We start from the raw sequence: 23,296 nt of genomic DNA on the forward strand, positions 1-23,296 counted from the left end.
CGGCCTGCCGGCGGGTGGGGCCTCGTGACGACAGCTGTGACGCCACGCGGGGGCGGGATGCTGCCTGCCGCACCGCCACTTCCGGGAGCGCGGCGGAGGGGGCTATGGCGCGCATCACGTTGGAGGACCTGGACGGGCTGGGCGAGGAGGCGGCAGCCGGCGGCGGGGGGGATGGCGACAACGAGGAGGAGGAGGAGGAGGAGGAGGAGCGGGGCCGGCTGTTCGCCCACTGGGAGGCCGTAGCTAGCACGCACCGAGTGAGCCTGCCCCGAGGTGAGCGCGGAGCCGCGCTGCGGCGGGGAGCCCCGCTGCCGGGGCAGCCTGGGGCGGCAGTGAGCCGGGCGGCGGAGGCGGTGCAGCCGCGGAGGGTGGGGGAGCCCTTCCGGGACTGACAGCGCCCTGCGAGCCGGCCTCGGCGCCGGCGGGACGTAGCGGGGTTGGCTGGGCCGGGCCCGGTGCGCCGCGGGACTGACTCCCTCTGCTCTCCGGCCTGGGCGAGCCTCGCCTCTCCTGTGCTTTGCCTTGCAGACATGGCAGGCCCGATCGTCCAGATGACCCGGCACAACCAGGCTCGCGAGCCGGTGCCGTACGTTACCCTCTCGCAGCACGAGAAGGTGAGGCCTGCTCCTCTGCACGCCCAGGTTTTCGTCCGCTGCCTCTGCCTGTGGTGAGGCTGGTGCTGCCGCCAGCCTGGGGAGCAGGAAGAGCGTCTTCCTTGCAGAGGAGGCGGCCACATGTCGGCTTGTGCACGCCGGCTTTGCAGAGGTTTCTGCAGAAGCACTGCAGCCAGGATGGCGACTCTGGATTGGTGCAGCATTCTGCCATTCCTGCATCTTCTCCTATGTTGAGTAATGGCGATGCTCAACTTCCCAGCCTGTGTTTTAAAACTGGATTAGACTTGCTGCTTCCTCTGGTCTCGTGGCTTCCAGCTGCTTCCTTTACCAACCTATCCTCTGCTGGGGTGGGCACATCCAAGAGAGTGAATTTTCAGTTCAGAGCCTGCTCCCTACATTGCTCAAAACACCTTGTTGCGTAGCTCAAAGTCCTGCTGGGTTTGTATTTGTGCTAGTTATGTGGCTACTGGTTGAGCTGGAGATCTCAGCTGGCAGAAGATAAAGATGCTTCTGTGGGGAACACAAGGGCCTGTGGCCCTGGCTGTCAGACCTGAGCATGTGTTGTTGTTTGTCACAACTGCCAATCCAAACATGGTAGCTTCTGCCTGAAGATCTCCTGTTCTTGCTGGCTAAGTTGCACACCTCCTCTCATCTCTCACACAGAAGCGTGCTTCTGAGCTTTAGAAATAACTGAAGAAGTGCTTGTCAGACTGGTTCCTGTGTCTCTGCAGGCTTGGTTGGGCTTGCTACCAAGAAGACATCTGTCAATTGTCCTCTATATGAAGACAGCTTAACCAACTTCTTCTGGGCTGAGGTCCAGCACTTCTGCACGTAAAACATGTCTGAGCATGTAGGTTGTACAGCTCTGAACTGGGGCTTCACCACACTCCCTCTTCCCCTGTTATTCTGGGTCCCAGGGACTTAGTCTGGGCTCTTCTCTACTTATGCTGGTCCCAGGCAGGAATGGGGCCCCAAGACTTTGTGGGGCCTGAAGATCTTTTGTTGCTATTGGTATCCCCTCTGTGCCTGAGGAAGATTCTTGGGAGTTTGACTCTGGGGCTGGGTGAGAAGATAGGAGCCACTTCCTGGCATTAGTGCTGAGGGGACTCTGGAGTTGGGGCCCTTAAGGACATGTTTCCCAGGCTTGGGCACATCGGTAGTATTTGGTTGTTCCTCCTGAGCTATCAGTGCTACAAGCCCTCATCCTCTTAGAGGCAAGTGAATTATTGTGCTACCTACAGAGCCTTGCTCTGTCAGTACTCTGTCAAATTCCCCAGCTCACATTGCAGGGACCTGTTGCCACTGGGTCTGCGGGAAGCATCTTCGCTCTTTCTCTTAGTCAAGTCTCATCTTCTAGAGTGGTGGTGCTTAATACAAGGATCGGGCTGCGGAAGGACCAGATGCCATGCCTTGCTGGGTTGATAGGTTTATTCACAGATGGTGTGGCAGATGAGAGTTGCAAACAGTCTGGAGGGACTGGCGGTTTCCTTGCTTGAAAATGCTCTTGCTCTGCTTTGCTTGGTGGGACAATAGCATGCATGGCCTGCAGTATTTTGAGGTACTCTTCTTCCTGTCACCCCACTGATGCACACAAGCAGCCCAGATGCCTTCCTTCTACCTTTGGTTTGGCTTTCTCAGTAGAGACCTGATTTGGGTGGAGGCACAGGGAGGCTTCACTTGGTGTTGAGGCTGGTCACAACTTCCTGACTCACTGCCAGCACAGCTGTGGAGCACAGAAGTTTGGACAGGTGCCCTGAGCTCTATGGAACAAGGTTGTCTCAGGACCACTTTAATCTGGCTGAAGAGCACACTGAGAGCAGGAAGATAGGTGCTGGCTACAACTTCCCAGCCCCTCTTTATGCTGTATCTGTGGTTATAACCATGCCATGAGCTGAACTATGAGCAAATCCAGATGCAACTTCTGTACTCCCCCTGCCCCCCTTCTGTGTTGGGTTTGTCCAGAAGACTGGGCATCTGTGCTGGAAATAGAGATTCTGACCCATCCCACAAAGCTGTCCCCTCTGCACCAGCTGGGTTCATGTCTCTTCCTCCTCCTGTTACTCTTGGTATGGGAGAAGGATCCAAGAGTTTTGTTCCAACCTTCACAGCTCTTCTGCTTGCTAGAGCTCTTCTGCCAGACTTTCCCTTCTACTGGGCAGGAGGCTTTTTGCTTGTTATCTTCTGTGCACACAGTGCTCTACAGAAAAAGCACTGCACCTGAGAATCATGTCAGCCTTACTGGAGGCCTTTGGGTGCCTGGAATCAGGAACATCCTTGTAAGTAGGCAGGACAGTGACTGCAGAGGAGTAGAAAGTCCTGTGCCCCCTGCTGAGGATGTGCTGCATTCCTTGTGCATGCCAGGAGCCTCCAAGCCTCCCTGCACCCTGTCCCTTGTCTGTACTTTTCCTTTTGCTGACTTTTGCCCGGTGCTGTTAAGTGTCCTTGTCTGAGGTGCGTGTGATGTCAATTCCCCTTGCCTTCTCCGGCCTCCCCTGCCTATCACTGACTAGCAGGGGGTCTCATTTTGGCAGGGTCCTGTCTCCCCACTTTTGCCTGTGAGTGTTGGTTTTGCCACCCAAGCGCTGCAGTGTTGTCAGTGTGCTTAACTCTGACTTGGCTTGTCTATGGCCTGTTTCAGTGCAAGGAAGCAGCCTATGAGGAGCGGTGGTACCCAGCTGGAAAGTGGGCGTGTGTCACCAAGGGGGAGCCCATGTATGAGCAGAGCATCTCCATGAGCTTCATGAAGCTCATGCGCTACATCTGCAAGGAGAACTCTGTAGGTGTGTGCAGGCAGGGGCTGGAGGGGGCTGGCAGGCTGCACAGAGAGAGGGCCCTGCCACTGCTCTTCTGGAGTGGGGAGGAGGGCTGCTGCCACTGACCCAGCCATCTCACTGTGCCCACTGCCTTCCTACCTCCTTCCAGGTTGCTATCTGGGCATGACAGTCCCAGTGCTCAACGAAATCCACCTGACCAAGGAGGGGACCGAGCTGGAGCGTGAGGTCGTAACTGCCTATTATCTCCCGGGAGAGTTCCAGCAAAACCCCCCTGTTCCCACGGACCCTGAAATCCACATCACTGAGAGGGCACCGCTCTGGGTTATAACCAGGTGACCGCAGCACCAGAGGTGTTTTCTCAGCTCAGCAGAGGTGTATGAACTCCCTGCATGGCTGCTGTGGTTCCTTGGGCAGAGGGATGGGAGCCCTGGCTGTGGGAAGGGGGAATGCGCTGGCTCTGTTGCTTATGTTGCTCCCTTTGCTGCAGGGTTTTCTATGGGATGACCACTGAGGAGACGATTCTGCGAGAGATCGGTCTCTTCTGGGAGCTCTTGGGCTCTACAGACACTGTGCTCCGGGAAACCTACATCGTGGCTGCTTATGAAAATCCCAGCATCCCTCAGCGCCGCAATGAGATCTGGTTCATCTGCCGAGCAAAGTGAGTCCCCTCAGTGACCACAAACCATCCTGCGACTGGACCTGGTGTAGATGGCAGTTCTGACCCAAAGGAGACGAATGCACATCCTGACCCACCATTCACCCACAAAATGACAGACCAGGAGACTGCGGGGTGGGTTTGCACTCTGCCCTGCTAGGGCCCAGCCAGGGGAAAACCTGCCTGGTCTGCACTTCACCTGCCCCCGCAGGGGCCAGCTGAGGCTGGAGCTGGCACCAGGGAGAGCCTCTGCAGCAGGCTCCTGGTGGGAAGCATGTGGTGGGGGCTCGCGTAAGGCAGTAACTGTGTGGACTTGTGCAATGTGCTAGCCTGACCTGGGCTTCTCTCAGCTCTGAGCTGGGGTTGCAGAGCTGTGCCAGGCATGCTAGTGGGGCTTATGGTTGGCAGAGTCACAAGCTGATGGTGTCTAGAAGGCAAATGACTGTGTACGAGATGTGCGGCTCTGTCTGGGCTCTGGCCTGCTTCCTGTGAGAATGGCTGCCTGTCCTGAACAGAGCCACTGAAACGCTGCTACAGGGACAGTGGGGTTCGCAGGGGGAAAGGGCTCGCCACAAGTGAGATGTGGATCCTGAACGTTTCCTGCGGGGGTGGTTCTCTTTGGACTGTTGGGTGCCTCCCTGGCTGTCACTCACCATCCCTCAGCCAAGACCGGGGCGCTGGCAGCCCCTGTCCACCAGTTGTGGGTGCTGTTTTGCGGACCTGCTGCAAGCTGAGAGGGACAGGTCCTGACAGCAGCAGCAGTGGCACCGCTGTGTGTTGTGTTGTGCATTGATCAGTGAGTTTCACATCCATGAATACCGTCATGCTTTCCTGGGGGAAGCTGGCAGTGCCAACAGTAAATAAACCCAGCTCAAACCACTGCAGCTGCAAATCACTGATGGTGGGGATGGGGGGTGCACAGGTTGGCTTGGGAAGAGCCTTGCTCTCTCCTTCCTCCAGATGCTCCAGGCTGCAAAACTGTGGCTAATTAGAAGGGCTGTAATGTTTGCCCAGGTTATGGTCTTGCGTTCAGCCAGGCACAGGCTGCTTACCTTGCTGCTACAAGCAACTGTGGCCACACTCCCATGCAGGTAAGGTGGTTTTCTGTTGGATGGGATCTGCTCTAGCCTCATTTTTTCCCCTGTGCAAAAAGTTGGCTCCTTTGACTGTACTGCACATGGGCACCTGATCTTGGGGGCTGAGAATTTGAATGTGACTCCACACCATGCTGGTTGGCTGCAGGAACCGGTGTACTTTCGCAGGGACATGCTCAACTGGCTCGGCGTGGAGGAACTTCTGGCTGCTTCTGACCCAGTTCCCAATGAGTTTCCTCCTGCTTTTACTGGAGGTGTGCTGTGTGCCTCACCTCCTGCTGCTGCTGCTCAAACTCTGGCTCTGGCCCTCTGGCCCTACAGTGCAGCCGAAGAGGGAGAAGGCCAGGACCAGCTCTGTGGTCTCATTGCCTTAGCAGTGCAGATGGCTTCTGCCACTCCATTCTCCAGTCAGATGCTGTTCACTGCCCTGTCCAGGCTAGCTTGCCCTCTGGCAGCGAGGGAGCCTGGCTGCCCAGCCTGTGGCTGTGGGAAGAGCAGAGCCAAGCACATTACAGCCTCCTCTTTGAGGGAGCAAGGTAGCTTCAGGCAGAGTCTGGGCAAGTACGGCAAGAGCAGACAGTGATTTCCTGGGTATCTGTGGTTCTTGTCCCTGAGGCACTAAAGGCAGGTAGGGCTGGGGAGGTGCTGTGACAGCCCGCAGCTCTGAGGGCTGATGTGGCAAGTGCTCCTCAGATAAGAGTGGCGATACCTGGATCAGCAGTGCTATGCTCACTTCCCTCCTGGGGAAGGAGAAGCAATTCCCTTACGTGAGGCTGGGATCAGGTGGCTCAGCATCAGTGGGAGAGCCAAGTCAGCCAGCATGTGTGGGACAGAGACCCTTCCTGCTTTGCTTGCTTGCCCTGAGCTTGCAGGTGGAGGTAAAACTTGCTTTCTAGAGCTTGCCGAATAGTCTACCACTTCCTCTGCGGCTGCCTTGTCCCCAACCACAACCAGAACAGCTTTCGTTGACAGGAAGTGGTGGCTCCCCTATGAGAGAGGACTGGTCTGCGGCTACTGGCAAAGCTGCACAGCCACACGCCCTGGCGAGGCAGCTCCGTGGTCTCCCAGGCCCTGCTGGAGGTGGCAGTGGTAGGGGCTTCTGGTGCAGCTCCAGGCTGGCACTGCCACGCAGGGCAGCAGGCACGCTCTGATCCTGTGCCACAGACTTTGCTGAGTCAAGGCTTCAGCATCCTCTGTGATGGATCCAGCAGCACTCTTGGGGATGCTGTGGGGTGTCTAATGGTGAGTCTTCCACGCAGTACCAAAAGCAGCCAGCATTTTGGAGGCTCAACAAACCGGCTGGAAAGGTGGTGTTCTGACCTGCAACTGCCAGAGCCGGTGGCACAGGGCTGCAGCAGGCTTCACGGAGACATTCAGTCGGGCAGGGGTGCCTCCAGCCCGCACCGTGCGGGTGGCCAGGCCAGCTTGCCCTGCTGTGACCTAACTTTGGGCAATGCGGAGGAGCAGCAAGGAGCAAGCAACGTGTTGTGCAGCTGGGGCTGTGTGTCCAGCCCTCTGCCCGTAGCGGGGTGCAGAGCTCCCGGCTCCCAGGTGCCCCTGTGCGAAACATACAGACGGGGAGCTTCTGCCATCAGTTTAACAAACAGCCCGTCTGTGAGGGGCCCCTTGGCGGGCGGGGAGCTCTGTTGCCTCCTCGCTGCTCTGCACACCCCATGTTGGGGCTTGCTGCCGAGAGGAGCAGGGGGCACCCAGCGCCCTGCGGCGCGGGGGTCCCAGCCGGCCAGCCCGGGGTCTCCTGGCGCGACCCTGGTCCCCCGTACCGGTGAGGCTCGGCGGCCGCCGCGGCTCCCCAGCGGCCCTTCGGGCCCGCTCCGCGGGGAACGGTGCCGGAGAGACCTTCGCTTCGAGCACCGCGGCGGGGGCTGTCGGGGGAGGGGGGGAGCTGAGCCAGGCGCTGCCCGCGGGGCCCCGCTCCCCGGGGCGCGCCGCCGGTCGGGCCCCGCCCGGTTTCCGGCAGCCGCCCCGCCCCCGGAAGCCCCTCCCGGCGGCGGCGGCGGCAGGCGGGGCAGCGGCATGGCCACGCGCTGGGGCGCGCACTGACCGGCGCGGCAGGGAGCGGCGCGGAGGATGGCGGCGGTGCGGGCGCTCCTGGTGCTGGGTGAGTGCGGGCTGGGCCAGGCGCCGCAGCCTCCCCCGCCCTGGGGATGCGGGTCCCGGTGCCCCGCCCGCGGCGGGGCTTCGCTCCCCCCGGCGCCCGCAGCGGGGCCGCGCTGGGGGCGGAGGGGCTCCGCGGCTGCCGTCGTCGTCGTCCCTCCGTAGGGGGTGGAGGTGGCGCGGCCGCCTCCTGGGCCGAGCCCCCGGTGGTCCGGGCCCCCCGGGTTCCCGTGAGCCCGGCGGTGATGGGGCCCGGCATCCCGGGACGGGCCCGCTGGGCTCCGGCGCTTCGACCCCGGAGGGCGGCCGCGGCCCCGCCCCGCGGAGCCCCGCTGCGCTGCGGGAGTCGCCGGAGCGCCTGGCCCCGGCTCCCCTTCCTCGGCGTGCGCCGGCTCGCCCTGCCCGCCCGCTCGCTCGCTCGCAAGGGGAGAGTCGTGCTTTAAATGAACTCGGATGCAAATGCGCCAGACATTTGCCGTCTGGGAGACGGCGAATAGGCGCTGCCGGAGCAGCGGCGTTCCGGGGGGGTGGCTCCCGGAGCCCCCTCTCTCGCTGGGCTCGGCCCCGTCTCGCAGCCTCTCCGGGCCCCGTGGTGAGGGCTGACACCAGGAAGGCTATTTGTGTGCAGCAGTGGGTGGTTTTCCTGTGAAATCTGAGCGGATCGAAACTTGGAGAAAAAGCAGTGGGCGTGCAGTGCGCTCCCACCCGTAGAAATTGGCCTCCCAACGGCTGAGGGGGTTTTGTCCCTTGCTGAGCACGTCCGGATGAGCCGTCCTCCCCCGTGCCACCCACCATGCTGTGCAGGGTGTGAGCCAGCCGCCCTGCCTGTTCCTAGCTTTGCCATCCTCATCGGTGGCACAGAGGCTTGGAGGTGGCCTGTTGATTTTCCTGGCTGCTGCTTTTCAGCGTTCGACTCCAGCCACGAGGCCCAAACCCACCTTCCCTCGCTCTGCTCCGTGGTGTTTCTCCCTGCTGGCCTCCTAGCGCCATTTTCCTTGCCTGAGGAGCCCGGGGTTTTGGCTGTGGCGTGAGAGCCACAGGGGCTGTGAGCTGGTTTCCAGCCTGGCTTTGAAGGGTCCTGTGTCTGCCCCACACCATGCCGCCTTGTTTCTCACCCCCTTTGCTTGGAAACCCTGCAGACAAGGGTCCTGCATGTCACCAGTACCCTCTTGTGGTCCCTTCTCTGTCACCGTGCACAATTGTACAGTTTGCTTTGCAGTTTCTGCTACAAAATCAAGAGCAATCTTAGTCTATCACCTGGGGAGGATACTGCCTCTGAGGGAAAGGTATTTATAGCGCCGCTGCTGCTGCTTTTCACGTGTCTGGAGCTGTGGCTGAGTCCTGCCGTCAGGCTGCAAGTAATGTCCAATTTACAGCTGATAAGCACAAAAAGCAGCACTTATTTAGCTGATTAGCACTGTAATTGCCGATTGCCTTGGCAGCCTTCTGGGAAGGCTGTTTCTGGAGGGGGAGTGCATGCTTTGCTTGGGCTCTGGTTTGGAGCCCCAGGGCCCTGTGGACCTGCTGTAGCGTTCACCTACCTGCCAGCATGCTGGCACCCGCAGCTGGGATGTGCAGGCCTGCTGGTGAGGGCTGTCCACCACCTTTCCTGCTGGCACACTCCCCTCTCCGTTTGCTGGAGTTTCTGTGCTGCTCCAAGCACATACTCTCCTCGTTTCTCCTGCTCAGCAGGACCACGTCCTACAGCACTGGGAGGAACGTGCTGCCGTCCAGCTCACGGACACTGTAAAAAATCTCAGACGGCAGCAGTGTGGCCAAAACGTACAGTTCGATGTCTAGGTTTTATGGGCTGGTGGTAAGTTTTGCGGGTTGCAGGGCAGTGTCTCCCTTTGCCTGTGGATGCTGCTTGGAGAGAGGGCTGGGGAAAGACCTGTGAAGAGTGGGGTATCCATGGCTCACGTGGGTCCTTTCTGTGATCCTCCTTTGCCACGTATGTGTTCCAGGAGTGCTCACTGCCTCAACTGCTGGTCCCTGTTCATCCATTTCCGTTGCTCAGCAAAGCTGTGATCTTTCTGGCAATGACACTGCAGCATGCCAGATGTGTGCTGGCTTCTGCTGGAACATGTGGTTGAAATGCTAGCGGAGGAAATATTTGCTGAGTCAACTTTTCTTTAAAGCTAAAAAAACCCCAAAAGGTCTATTTTGTTCTGGAAGTGTCTCCATGTCCTGTGTTGCGCTATATGTTTCTGTATGGCAGTGCTTTTCTTTTGCTCGCTAGCAAGCCTGTTCCTAAAGAAGAAAATCTCTGAAAACAGGAACGATCAGATAGGATCTGAGAATTTGTCTTGGGTTTAAAGGGTCCAAAATAAATTTCCAGTAGTACAACTTGGGTGATTTTCATTCTTTGAGCTGAAGTTGCCATCTGTTTTCCAGCAGCTCCAAGTCCTCTGCAGCCAGACCAAGTACTGTGATAGTTGATCTGAGTGAGCATCCCTTCAGCAGCCGAAAAGCTGTGCTGCTCAGCACGTTTCTGGGCTGTTTTGGGGCAAAGTGGTGACAAGCCAATACCGTTCTTTTCTTATAAAGCATGCGATTCCCCCTTGGGACTTGGCTGTGCTCAGGCAGTGCTCCGGGCAGGCTGTAACCCCAGCGTGGCAGGAGCTTCAAAGGCTCGGCGACTCTATAGTCACGGCCGTAGGCACTTCTTTGTCTGCACGGTGGGTCCTGGACCGCTGAGAGCTGGCACCGACCAGAGGGTTGTCATGTTCTGCATCCTTTGAAGATGTCCTTGTCCTCTGATCTCTTAATTGATCTGGAATGAGACCATCTTCTAAAGGCAGATGGGCAGATGTTTAAACTGCAGCAAGTACCTGTATTTAGTTGCATGCTGGGTGATGAATGCTCTTGCTGATGGGAGCACGTTTCCTCCCAGTCTGCTGAAGCCCTCTTGCTCAAGAAAGGTGGCTGGATGGCACCACATGTCTGCGTGTTGCTCGGGTGGAGCAACCTCATTTGACCAAAGGCTAGTCCAAGCAGATAGACATACGTGTCCTGGGAGGGCAGGCTGCGCTTTCTCCAAAGGTCACAGAGGCCAAGGGGAATGGAGGGAAGAAGGTAGGAAAGGAGTGGGAAGAGGAGAGCCTGGCTTTGGGGCAGCGGGCAAGAACGCAAGGGTCAGTCTGTCTGTAAGTGATAAGGCACTTAAAAAAGATCTGAAGGCTGTGAGGCCTCGTTACAGGTATTTACTAGGGGAACGTTACACTAATATTTTTCTTCCCTTCATTGCAATTCATCTGCTATTTGAGCTGCAAAGATCAAAGCTGTCTTCCAGCAAGCACACGTGGACTTAAGTAAATAGCTGGACCTACACCTCTCTCCAGTGAATAAACACTCTTTCCTCTCTGAACATTTTGAAGCGTAGCTCTCAGGCCTGGAATGCAAAATATTTCACATTAGCAGTGGGTGTTTCCACTGCTTTCGATATTTGGGAACTTGGAACAAATGCTTATTTAGCAGCAGACAGTCTTGGGTACAAACGTGCTCTTTGTGAAGGCAGTTGCTGCTGCGGTGTTTGCAGAGAAATTCCCCTGGGATCAGAGGACATGTGATTGTCCAGACCCCAAGGAAACAGGTCTCATTCTCCTAACATGGGCTGGGACAGGCAGCTCTTTGGAGGCCTGGAGGGCAGCGAGGCTGACAAGATGCTTGGCAGATGCACAGGAACATTCTCCTTTATGAGGATTTAAGTTGCGCGGGCTGTTAACATTGGGTTTGGGGGGATTTGCAAAAGCTGCGAACTTGTGGATTTTGCTTTGTAAGTGCAAGAGGCAGCTGTACCAATTCACCTCCCCAGACCGCAGGTGAATGCCTTTGGCATGGCGATACCTCCTGGCGAAGGCTGGTCATGCCTGAGGTGGGAGAAGGGCAAGTGTAGTGTCTTTTATAAGAAATCAACTGTGTCTTGGGGGAGAGGAGGAAGGGAGATGATGAAATGACGATTTGACAATTGGTGACGTTGGTTCTTGGGCATCAGCGTGCATTTCAGCATGGCAGAGGTGCTGCACTGGGTGGCCTGTTTCCATGTCCTGCTCCTTGCCTGGAGGATGTTGGGAGGTGGCATCCAGGAGCTGCTTGTAAATGCCTTTAGTCTGTTAGAAAAGCAGACATTACATTGCACAGTGGGGTTAAAGGGCTGTGCTGTGAACGTAGCATACCTTCTGTGCCGGCTTGCCTGGAAGAAGCGATCCCACTGCTGGGCGTGGAAGGATTTGTTCTCTTAGAGAGACCTGACAGGGAGCAGATAGGGATGCTGCAGGTTTTCAGGCTTTTCATGTGGCTGCCTGCTAGAGCAGGGGCTGTTCCCTGGGCTTTGTCGTGGTTGGGAGGCTCTGCACGTGGTTCACGTCTTGTTCCTGATGTCCTTGTGAGCTTTCAGCAGTCCAGATACATTGTGCATCTCTTGCCTTTTAGGGAGGCTGTTCAGAGGGAGTGTGAGTAAGGTGAGGGACCCTGGGGTCTTTTAGAAGCTGTTTGCTCACTTCCTAATGCCAAAGCTATTGAACCAAAGCATAAGAAAGCAAGCACATGGCTTTTTGATTCTGGAGGATGTGGCCTGGGTAGGGTCCTGCACTTCTACCTCCTCCATCCTACCTGACCCTGTCAGGATCTGCTGTGCTGGTTGTGTTGATGAGCTGTCAGCTCTCCATTTGTCTCTCCTCTTCCTTGCCTGTTGCTGGGGGGTCTGATCCGGGGGCTGCTTTCCTGCATTGCTGTTGGGTGCTATGTGAGGGAGCAGTGTCCCATAACCTCTCAAGTCACCCAGTGCCAACAAATCCACCTTGCATTGTAATGGGAACTGTTGCTATTGCTGTTTGGTTAGACCGGACAGCTGGTGTCCCTAAATAAAAAAGGGCCAGACTGAAGGATCATCGTGAGGAAGACCATCTCCTGTTTCACTCTTCCTGTGCCTTTGGAACGTACCACTGTCCAGGCAGTGGGAAGGAAGAGAGGCTTGCAAGGCATGTCTTTATACGGATGTAGGTTGGTTTGGGAACTAGACCAGAGTGCAACAAAAGCTTTGCAGGATGCTCACGAGTGTCTGCGGTCTCAAGGAGCGGAGCACTGGAAGAATAGTCGTCTGGGGTTTCTTCTGGGTATGCTCCTCCATGGGAGATGGGCACAGGCTGGTTGTAGTGAAACTCCTGTGGGCTCTTGAAGTTGGAGGCACATTCAGTGTGTTAAGCAGCTGCAGCTCTCTGGGTCCAGGCTGCGTGTCTGTGGGTCTGGGTGCTGCTTGAATTCAGGTTGAATAGAGTCCTGTCCAAAGGTTTGTCCAATGTTTCCTCTTGCCTCTGCCTGCTTTGGCACTTTGCATCACGGTGAGGATGAACCCATGCCACCCTGTCAAGGCAGGGACTCCATTTTGGGTCATTCCTTTGTTCTGGGGAAATACTTGGCAGCAAGTGCTGTTCTCCTGTGTTTACCTGTGTCTCCTTTTAATTTGTGCAGCCCCTGCTGAGTAGCTGTGGAAGATCTTCAAGCCAAACACAAGTGGTCTTTGTTTCAAAGCATCAATTTGTGTTGGCAGCCAGGTCTGCAGCGCATGTGCTTTTCATTGACTGCTGCTCCAGCTCTGTTCCTCACTCTTGCCAGCTTTTTTTTAAATTTAATATAAAAATGTTTTTCCTGAGCTTAAAAGGCTGAGCCGTACAGTACTTCTAGTCTTAATTTAAGCCTTGCCTTTTTCAGGGAAGCAATCTCTGTCTGTGCACAGAACAGACTACTTTCCTCTCCTCTGAGAGGTAACTAATACGTGCTGTCTGATCAGCAAAGAAAGAGGCGAGGGGGACTTCAGAGTGGTTTGCAAGCTTCTGAAAGCCTGGTTTGTGTGCCTGGGATGAGGAGTTTTGGTGTGCTGGCCCAGCTCGGGCCGATTCTGAGCCTGCTTGTCTTAGAGCACTTTGGGAATGTTGATGGGTAGGTGCTTTTGTTGATACTCTTTGCAGACTTTTACTGCCTGGGGCTGCTCCTTTGATTTGGTCAGCTTTCAAGAATCCATCCTCTATTCTCTGATTTTGACCCTCTGAAGTAGTTCTGCAAGGGCTTCTCTTGAAAACGCATTTTAATCCTTAAAAATATTAGGTGACATCCAGGCAAGGCCCAGGTCACTACTTAAGACATTCCTGTTGATAGTGAACAGATGGATGCTGAGGTGCCCAGGCGCCCCAGAGAGCAGAAATGAAAACTGGCAGGATCCAACCGCAGGAGAATCCAGACTGGGACTTGCCAGGGTGGAACATTGCAGTGATGAGTACTCGTGAACTCCCTGTCCCCTTGCACAGCGGGTGCACACAAATTGTGTGTCTGGAGAGGAGGCATGGATGTTCTTAACCGATGATTCCTCGTGTGAGATGGATCTTGTCAGTGGGATACCAATGGCCTGTCTTCTCCTTGTCAAATTAACCTCTGATTTGAATGGAGCAGGCAGGAAGTTTGGCATTTGTGGACGAGGGTGTGTACAGGGCCCTTGAGTGTGTGTGAATTGAATCCACCACTGTCAGATGGTCTGGACCTCCGTGAGGTTGGGATGTCTTGGATTCGTGTTTATATTATGCAGGATGATGAATGACGAAAACTTGATACGAGCAGACTCCTGTCTGGAAAGCGGGGTGACACGTTTGATTTTGGGTGCGTGAACCCTCTCGCTCTGGAAAGCGAGATGTTGCAGGCTGGGAGAAAGCGATAATACACAGGATTGCTGCCTCTGCTGGGAGCTGGTGCAGGAAGGGGCTGGGGTTTAAGCGAGTGATTATTAGAAGTGTACTTGTATTTCAGTCCCTGGTTGACATACATTCATTTCCTAGATGACTTCTGTCCTGGAGGACAGGAGTGTCTGTGAGCACTTTGCACTCAGACCTCAGTGCTAACAACAGATACTTGTTTTCAGGGTAGCTCTAAGGTGACAGGCTTTATAACTTTTCCTCTCCTGCGATGCTGTTGTGAGATGAGGTTTGTCCCAGCATCAGGATTTTACACCTGGGTGTAGCTCGGGCTGCCCTGAAAAGCAGCCAAGACAACGCTGTACTGCTGTTGATACGGGCATGCCGGCGAGTTGGCTCCGTCCTCTGTCATCCCAAGCCAGAGGGCTCTGTCCCCAGAGCCATGGCATGGGGAGGCCAAGCTCCATTCTGGCTGCAGAGGTGAGGTTTATGTGCCTCTGGGCAGCTCTGTGCGGGATTGTCCTTGCTGTCAAATGTGATGCTGGCACAAGATAGACACAGTATTGCTTAAGACCAACTATAAACGCTCCCCTCGTTACGGTTGCTCGTTGGTCTTTTTAGGAGCACAAAGGAAGCCTTTGATTCCAGAACATACAGTGACTCTCCAAATGGTTAAAGGCAGGACAAGCTGCAGCTTGCAAGTGCCTTTATTGCTCTACACACAGTGTGCTTAGGTGTGTGTCCTGGCTCTGCTGGCGAGGCCCATCACTTGCGTGGCACGGAGCTGCTCCATGGTGCTGGCTCTGTTGAAGTCGCTGGCAGTGTTTGTGTCAGTGGAAGCTTTCATGGGAGGAAAGGTTATGGTTTTTGGTTTTCCCAGCAAAGACAAGATCAGAGAAGGTAAAACCAGACAGTCTTGTAGGGTGCCACACAGAGCAGTGCATCCAGCTCTCCTGAACCATCCATGGGAGCATAGATGGGTTTGTGCTTCTGAGGATGAGTTGTTCAATTGCCTCTGCAGCTGCCCTGGAGAGGAGCCAACATTGAAAGTCTCCTCCAGCAGTTGAAGAATTGCGCAAATCATCTTGGACCAAAGAAAACAGAGCTTCCTGTGAGTTACTTGGCGTTCTTTGTTCCTATCCCTCCGTACTGCCTGCTGTGAACGCTGGGAGCCTGGGAGACATCTGAGAGCACCTGGCAGGTGCTATGGGAGTGGCCAGTTCCTGGGCTGAGCCTCCTTCTGTAGGAGTCCGGTGGCTGGATGTCAGCCGATTGTCTTGAGATCACCCTTTCTTCCAGCCAGGTTTGAACAGATGTTTATCCACCACATTCCAAGCAAAAGCCAAGCTACAAAGGCAACACGTGTGATTTTTCTCTGCAGAGTTAGCTCTTGATGGCTCTCCCTGCATGTTGTGTGTGCTTGCAGCCTTCAGATGCATAAGTGGAGGAGCTGCTTGCTGGGGCCTCACCTGGCACAGCAGCATTGACCCTTCTGCCCAGGTCCTGCCTCTGTCTTGCTGCCTTGTTGCTCTGGCCCGGGTGCAGCTGTTCCTTTTCCAGTTGTGCCCTCCTGTCTCCCCTCTTCCTGGTTCCTCTTCTGTATCCAGACCCCCCCATGGCACGCCACATGTCCCCTTCTTGGACTTTCCTGTTGCTTGGCTTCTCTCCGATGCCTGGCTGTGAGCACTGCTGTTTTGCCAGGTGTGGCTGTGGTGTCCTCATCCCATCTTGAGATTGCTCTTATGTCCTTGAGCTCTTATGTCCCCCAGTTCACAACAGGTGGTGAGAAATCAGAGCAGAGCTGGGGCAGGGCTGCGGAGATGTTCTGGTGGTTCTTGGAATTCAGAGACTTTTTTGATAAGAATTCTTCCACTTAGCTAAGGAAAATTCTCAAAACCATGTGGCCTGAAGCAGAAACCATTAATCTGAATGGTTAACATTTTGGCAAGAAAATAAGCACCCAGGAAACGAGAGCATCGTGCTGCGCATGCTTCAGTGTCACACTGTGTTCCTGTGGCCTTGCTGGGATTTGGCCCTGCCTCTCACTGGCTGGAGATGCTCTCCTGCATGGCTCCCGTGCAGACAAAGATGTGCCATTTAAGATGTTGCCAATAAAGCAATCCATTTTACCTGGATTACCGAGCAGCCACAGTGAGCAGCCAGGCACCTGCAGATATCTCGGCACAACGTCTTATTCTCCAGGACCTGGTTGTGGTGTCTGTTGCCACTGTTTGTGTCCTTCCTTAGCATTTGGTTGCTTAGGATGTCCTGGTGCTCTTCCGCTGGTGGATTAGTGACTGTCCAGTAAGAATTATTTGTTCTCCAGATACATTGGGAATCGGCTGTCCTGCCGCTGTTGAGAAAAGCACTTGTTTTTCAAGGAGATTTGGTTAGTATCAATTTCTGTCTCTGCGAGTCCGTTATACCTGAGCTTTTCTTTAATTTGTCACTTAGGCTTTGCATTAGATCTATCTGTAGCAAGCATTCTGCCTAGTTATCGATTTGTAAAAGTATTCCGTAAAGTGCTCTGTTTGCATATTCTTCCCACTCAGTGATTTTTCTCCATTTTTAGCTGAGAGATAATGTAACAATGTCTCATAGAGAAGCTACCTTTTAATTAATATTGCATGAGCAGAGGAAATAACTAGCTTCTCTGTCTACTTTCCTATTTTCGTGGCTTTTAATATAGATTCATAAATGGCTCTAATGAAAATAAACAAGGAACTGTTCCTTTCTGTGCCCTCTTTGCTTTCAGAGGTGATACTGCAGGCCCAGCCTCCCCAGTGATGTTTCCCCCAGAAGGCAGGTCCTGGGCCATAGCTGGACAGCAGTGCTGCCCTGCACAACTGTAAATGGTGCTTGTGAAATGGGGCTGGTCTTCAGCTTTCCAGCAATGAAAAGAGAAGGAGCTGGACAAACTCTGCAGACCTGTAGGGTGTAGCTGGAGACAGGTATGGAGAGTTGTGGATGATGCTTTGTAGCCAGAAGGAAGGCAGTGCCACATAGACTGAAAATGGATGTGCAATGCACGGCAGGCAGTATTAACTAGTATCCCTGAAACGCTCATGAGGGGTGACACAGAAATGATACGAACCCCGAGAGAAGCCCTGGGCAACCAGTCCCTGCTTTGCAAGCTTCAGATGCAGGCAGAGGTCAAAACCCAACAGTGTAGAGCCCATATAAATAGGAGAGGCACCAATGCAGCTAGTGGAGTGAGGCCTATTTCAGGTGTCTCCTCAATGCCTTTTGGCAGCTTCGCTTGTCTCTGGCACTGCTGGATGCATGGGGCAATTTTTAGCTTGCAGCACCATGGTGGCTGCTAGGAAAAGCTGGTGTGTGTTGTCGGGAGTGCCTTTCCTGGGAGCTTCTTTCCTTCCTATGGGAGGGGAGCAAACAGGTCAAACCTGCAGTAAACCAAGTGGTGAAGCAGGATGCTCCAGACTCGCTCACCTCGAGCTGGACCCACGGTGCAGCCTTGCACTGTGGGGAGTATGGCTGCAGGATTGCCCCCGATGTAGTGCTGTATGTGGCATCCCTCAGCCTCTGTGCTCCAGGGAAGGCAGAGTGGCTGGATGCATGCTTGTGTGTGGGCCATGCAGAGGCAGCTGCATGCAGGGGTGCACGACTGAATCCCTGCAGCAGTTGCCATGGCATGGGTGTCATTTTCAAGACTATGGCGCTGGATGAGCCATTTCTCCCATGAGCTATAAGCTGTCTGGAGAGCTTGGCCAGCTGGATCTTCCTGGCTTCGTGGCAAATCCATCTGAGTCTCTACAGGCAGATAACTAAGGGAAACTTAGCTGTAAATATACCGCCGTGACCTGGAGAGAGATTTAAAATATTTATCCCAGAGCAGGGCTTGGGAGATAAATAAGCTCCCTGTCTGCTTCCTTGCACGCAAGGCTCAGGAGTGCAGCTGTCCCTTTGTCCCCAGCTCTGAGTCCTCCTTGGAGGGTTGCTTATGGGTGGGTTTGAAGTCCCTGTAGATAGTGTAAACATACAACTGTCAGCAAAGTGGAGAAGGGGACAGCAAGGGTACTTGCACTGGTGTAGATTGAGTTTTTGTCTGCACCCTCTCTCCCCCTGTCAGCACCCCCAGCTGCTGTCCCTGCCCTGTTGCTCTCAGGGTGTTTGTGGAGCTTGCTGGTGAGCCATGTCTGGCTTGGGGTCTGCTGGATAAAGTTGTAATCCTCCCACCTGGCCTTCTCAGAAAGCAAGATCTGCAAGACGTCCTGACTAAGTACATCTGAGAGCCAGCACAGGTTTGGGTGGTACTGGGGAGGTTTTCCTCCTTCCAGTGGGTTTGGTGGCAGCATGCAGAGAAGCAGCTCACTCAGGCAGCTTCAGTGCCAAATCTGCTTCATCCTCCAACAAACAGTCCTGGGAGAGCGAGGAGGGCTTGCTGGCAGGAGTGTGCCGTGCCCAGCACAGCCTTGGCTCAGGTGCTGACCCGATGGCCTCAATGCATGGAGAGGAGCTGGCTCTGAGCAGTAGCCTTGTCTTCTCTGACAGTGTGTTGATGAAGTGGCTGGCTTTGCTTGGAGGCCTCGTGTGCGTGCTTCTTCTCTTCACACTGCTTCCCTTGCCCTGGCCTCCTCCCCCCCCGCCCCCCTTTTGTCTCTGCAGCTTGAGTTTCCATTCTCTGAGCTGGCTGGGGCTCCTGTTTGCTGAAGGGAAGCACCAGGCAGCTTTATGGAGCTTGTTCTGTTTTTTCCCATCATCTCCTGGAACGGCATTTCAGCTGGAACAGGAAAAACGTGAAGTCCTGGCCAGGGGCTCCCTCTGCATACACAGCACTGTTGTGGAGGAATCCCTCTTGGCTAGGCTTGGGATGGCAGGAGCAACGTCAGCCTTCGGCCCTCAGCCTGAGTGAAGGGGTGTGAGGATGCAGCGGCGAGCACTCGTGTGATATCTGGAGGTGCTGACCCCAACTAGCATGGGACGAGTTCTCAGCCACACGGACCTTGTGGGTGAAACAACGCAGCCTCATTGCCGCAGGGTCTCACCTCCAGCCCCAGGGCAAGGAGCGCTGAGCCCTGAGTCAGCTCTGTCACAGCTCTTCCCCGCTGGCAGGACCTGCTGCTGGCTGTTCAACACCACTTGGCCTCTCCTCTACCACCAGAGGGGTTTTGCTTGGTAAAGACCTTTGCATTCGCACATGCCCCTTGCTTAAATTGTGGGGGAAGCGTCATCCTTCGAGGCCACTGCACAGGGAGCACGCAGCTCATCCTGGCTCCACTTGGTGCCTGAATGCCATGTTTCCTTTCATGGGAGAAAAGTGCAATACCTTTGCTGTGCCGGCCAGAGAGCTCAGTCTCTAGATCAGCTGCATCTCCAGCCTGCCATGTGCTGCCAGTAGCACACATCAGCTATAAATCAGTGTTTCTGAGGAAGTCAGGGAATTGCTCAAGGGCTTTGAGCAAGTCTGGGAGAGTCGGTTGGCAGGACCGGTGGGTGCAGCAAGCCTGTCGCTGGTGCTGAGTCACCCTTGAAGCATTTGTGTTTCTCACTGGCGCTTGGCAACGCAGCTGGCGATGTCTGCTTGGGAGCCTTTGGCTGACACGCCATTAAAGATGGTTAATTGAGCCAGCAGGATTCCCAGCTCCTGCACTGGGCTTGTGGCCTTCCTGTCTCACTTGTTCGTCTGTCTGTGTTTATCTGCCACCAAGGTACTGTCCTGGCCTTCCTGGGGTTCCCGTGGCCACCACTGTCCGCGCTGCTCAGCAACCAGGCAGAGGCCCACCTGCCTGACCAAAGCAAGCTTTCTTCTCCACAGCCCAGAGTCCGAGTGGTGCAGACAGCTGTCAGCATTCGCCTGTACCCCAGGCGTTCAGGCCGGAGAAGCTGTGGTCTGGCTGCTAACTCTGCCTTATCTCCCTCCCAGCTGCACTACCCCGGCACTGCGCTCATGGCTTGGGCTGGTTTTCTGGGGTGGGGGCTCAGGAAGGGTACATGGACTTCTCTTAGGGGCGTGGGACCACCTGGTTGCCTCAGTGGCCCAACAGAATGGCATCCTTTCCCTGGGACCAGGTGTGTCCCCCCACAGATGCCTGTGCCTCCTCTTGCAGCGGATGCCAGGAGCACGGGCTCAGCCCTGTTGCAGAGCATGGCTCGGAGTGGTGTCAACCTCCTCCCAGGATAGACAGGGGCCTCCTGTGGGGCCAAGGCCAGTTGTTTGGGTTCAGCAGGCCCAGCTGTTGTGGGGAGCCAAGGAGCTTGGCTACCACTGGGACTTCCCTGGCTTGCTCCAGCTTTCCCCTCTTTGAGCAAGGTGCTGAGATGTTGGGAGAGACTGTGGGGCAAAGGCATAGCTAGCAGTTCAGCTCAGACACATCCTCCATACCCTAAAGACCACTAGTGAGTCCCTCAGCCTTGGTGACAAACTGTGCAGCATGGTGGCTGTCCCACCAGCCCAAGTAAGCCTGCAGTGGGGTATTGCTTGGCAGCAGCCCTGCTCTGCTTGAGAATGAGAATGAACCTCCCATAATGTTCCCATCGCTCTGTGGCTGCAGAGTAGCACCTTTGTTGCTGTTCTTGCTCATTGCCAGAGCAGCAGCTAGGTTGTGCAGTGGGAAATGCCTTGGACATCGCTCCCCACCACCGCCCTGTCCCTGACTGCAGAGGTTATTATGTCACGTTGCTTTGGGGTGGCTCTTCTCTTATCCTGCTGCTTGGCTTTGAGCACACAGGAAAGCAGGGTCTCTGCTTGCTGTCGGTGCAAGGATGAAGGCAAGGAGCTGTGGAGCATAGATGCTGCAGAGCTCCTATGGCAGAGTTATGAAACTGAGCTTGGGATGGTCTTGGAGGAAGCAAGCCTGAGGGTTGTGTGGCTGGGGAGGGGGCTGGGATTCACAGGGTCTGTGCTGGGGAAGCAGGATGGGCAGCGTGAGGAACAGAGGCGGGGAAGCCCCAAACTCGCTTGAACTGGGTGGGTAAGTGAGGTCAGTGTCAGGGTAGCCTGACTATCCTGGCATTGCCGGCAGCCATCAGGAGTCTGCAGCTGGGTACCTAGGCTCACTGTCCTTGTGCTGAGCCTTTGTCTCAGTTATACTGGTCTTTTCTCCTGCGGCACATGCGTGAGCAGGTCCTGCCTTCTTTGGGACTGGGGCTGTGTGCAATGGAGGCTGCAGACACCTCCCCCGCTGTGTGTGGCAGCGAGCTCTTCCCATGGCCAGCTGCACCCCAGCACGTTACTGCAAGCACTGCCTCAGCGTTTGCTCCAGCAATTGATTTACAGTGTTCAAACTCCAGTGGCTTTGTTCTGGTTTCTTGTGATAATTGCTCAGAAATTGGGCTTAGCCGTTCCCAAGTATGGGATCGTGGGCCTGGAGGGGCAGGGAGGGTTGCTAACCACAGGGGAGAAAATCCCCCACAGCTTGCAGCCTCTCTGAACAGTTCTGGGGGGGCTAATGGGAATTGTGCTAAGTGTTTGTGGCTTTTCTTTTTTTAATTCTAAAGCTTGGTTTCAAGGGCTGAGTTGGCTTCTCAAGGGTTGCTTGGAGCCTGTATTTAAAAGCACCCCTCCATGCAGAGGTAGTGGAGAGAGGTGCTGTGAGCCACCAGGGGCGAGCTCAGGCTGCAGTCCCGTTGCAGAGCAATTGTCGCTCACTGGTAGGCCAGCAGCCAAGATGTTTCCAAACGAGGGCTTGCGTTTGCCGTACGTCAGAGGGCTCCTGGTGGGGTCCGTGAGGGTGGCCAGGGTCTGGGCAGACGTAATCTTGCATTGGTACACAGGTATGGAGGTGAGGAAAGAGTGGACCAGCTCTGCAGTTTCCATTTGGGACCCAAGCAAAACAGCCAAGTACTACGGGATAAGCAGATGCCCCCAGCTGTTACAGGATGGGGATGCCTCTGTGCCTACTTTCATCCTGGGTTGCTTCTCCTCTGGATCAGTAAATCCCACCTGGAAGGTTGCATATCTGGGTGCTTTGCAATTGAAACTTTGCTCATGGATACAAATGGCTGTGCTACAGGCTGATTCGATGTGGCCCTCCATGGACCATGCGGAGAAGAACTAGATGCATGGCCTGTGTGGTGGTGTGATAACTGGCATGAAGTGGTGATGTGCAGGCATCGTGTCTCCTGCGAGTCCAGAGCAAACCACCATGAAAGGGAGAGGCTCGGTGGTCGTCTGAGCAGACCCATGCTCTCAGAGCAGGGCTGTTGGATCCAGGTGTGTGGTACACACCTGGGTAGGGGCCCAGGGAGGGGCAAATAGATGGTGTTTTCCCAAGTCCCTCATCACCTTGATCCACCCCAGTATGACCATGCTGTGTTTACCCCAGACCTGGAGTTCCTAGGTGCTGGTGCGGTCCTTCTGGCTTATGAAGCCAAAGCCACTCTAGCTGAGCATTTCTTGGAAATGCTGTTTTGTACCGATCCAGTTGCACTGGGAACTCAAATAGGAATGATTTTTTTTCCTGGGTGCAGAGTGAGGTTTTGGTTTTACTTTAACTGGAATGGGAAACGACATAGTTTTTAAAGGCTTATATGATGGGTGCCCAAAGACTTTCCAGATGTTGGGCTTGATCAGACCAAGCCTGCTGTGTTCAGAGCTCCTTGCCTGCATCAAACCATTTCCATCTGGCCTGGTGGGAGAGTGGTTTATTGCAACTCTACCCGTCTGAGAGGCTTTCTCAACTGGAACCTCTTGCACAGAGGAACATGCTGGCTGGAAATCATTTGGAGATGCAAATCTCTCTGGGTGTTTGGCTTGGCTGCTGTTTCCACGGTATCTGCTAAGCAGTGGAATAGGCTGTGTGTGGAGCAGGCGTGCTCCGAGCAGCTGCTTTATGTGGCTATAGGGACTGACCCACGAGGTGGGGGGGTTGCTTGTGTTATTAAGCATTCATGATTTTTCTTGCCTGCTTCTACAGCTTCAGCTGGTGCAAATGAGCCTGCTGGCTTTGTGTTTGTGACCAGGAGGGGAGAAAAAGCTGACCCATGTGTTGTTCCCAGTCCTGGCATGCCAAAAATCTGCTTTTATAGGAGTATGTTCATAATGAGCTGTGCCAGGAAACACATGGCTTGCTTGAGCCATGAATGGGAGGTCTGTATGGGGCCCTGTGCTCACTGAGAGCCTCATGAGGACAAAGAGCAGATGCTGGTGTGCTTGACTTGCTCTGTGGCAGCCTGCATCCTCTGGGCTGCAGTGGAAGGGGAGCAGGAGGTGGGATCAAGGTAGTAAGTGCTTAGCTGGTCCAGTGATGGCAGAGAGGACAGGACAGGAGGCCAGGCGAGTGGTTTTACTGCGTGCTGCTCTTTGTGGCTCCCTTGGCTTGGGGAGGGCTGGCTTGCTTCTCTGCAGACGTGGTTGTTTGCAGCAGAGGCTGGATTGGAAAGAGCCTAGGTGCTACAGGCAAGC

At 55.0% G+C, this 23,296-nt stretch overlaps 2 protein-coding genes across 3 annotated transcripts in view; both read left to right on the forward strand.

Annotated features, from left to right (window-relative positions):
- Positions 1-72: 72 nt before the first annotated feature.
- On the forward strand, positions 73-4,923 carry LOC142407332 (heme-binding protein 1-like). Its single transcript, XM_075496691.1, has 5 exons — positions 73-273; positions 529-614; positions 3,253-3,394; positions 3,537-3,720; positions 3,876-4,923. Exons 1-5 carry the CDS (start codon positions 105-107, stop codon positions 4,048-4,050), a joined length of 756 nt encoding a protein of 251 aa, XP_075352806.1. The 5' UTR covers positions 73-104; the 3' UTR covers positions 4,051-4,923.
- Positions 4,924-7,116: 2,193 nt separating this feature from the next.
- PTK7 (protein tyrosine kinase 7 (inactive)) overlaps positions 7,117-23,296 on the forward strand; it is a 40,825-nt gene continuing 24,645 nt past the window's right edge. For both annotated transcript variants that reach the window (XR_012774893.1, XM_075496692.1), the window contains exon 1: positions 7,117-7,256. Coding sequence is in view for 1 of the 2 variants with exons in the window: in XM_075496692.1 (XP_075352807.1) it covers positions 7,226-7,256 (31 nt within the window). In the remaining variant the exon portion in view is untranslated. The remainder of the gene's footprint in view (positions 7,257-23,296) is intronic.

Source organism: Mycteria americana, chromosome 3, assembly GCF_035582795.1.
Source record: "Mycteria americana isolate JAX WOST 10 ecotype Jacksonville Zoo and Gardens chromosome 3, USCA_MyAme_1.0, whole genome shotgun sequence".
In the NCBI taxonomy this organism is placed as follows: Eukaryota; Metazoa; Chordata; class Aves; order Ciconiiformes; family Ciconiidae; genus Mycteria; species Mycteria americana.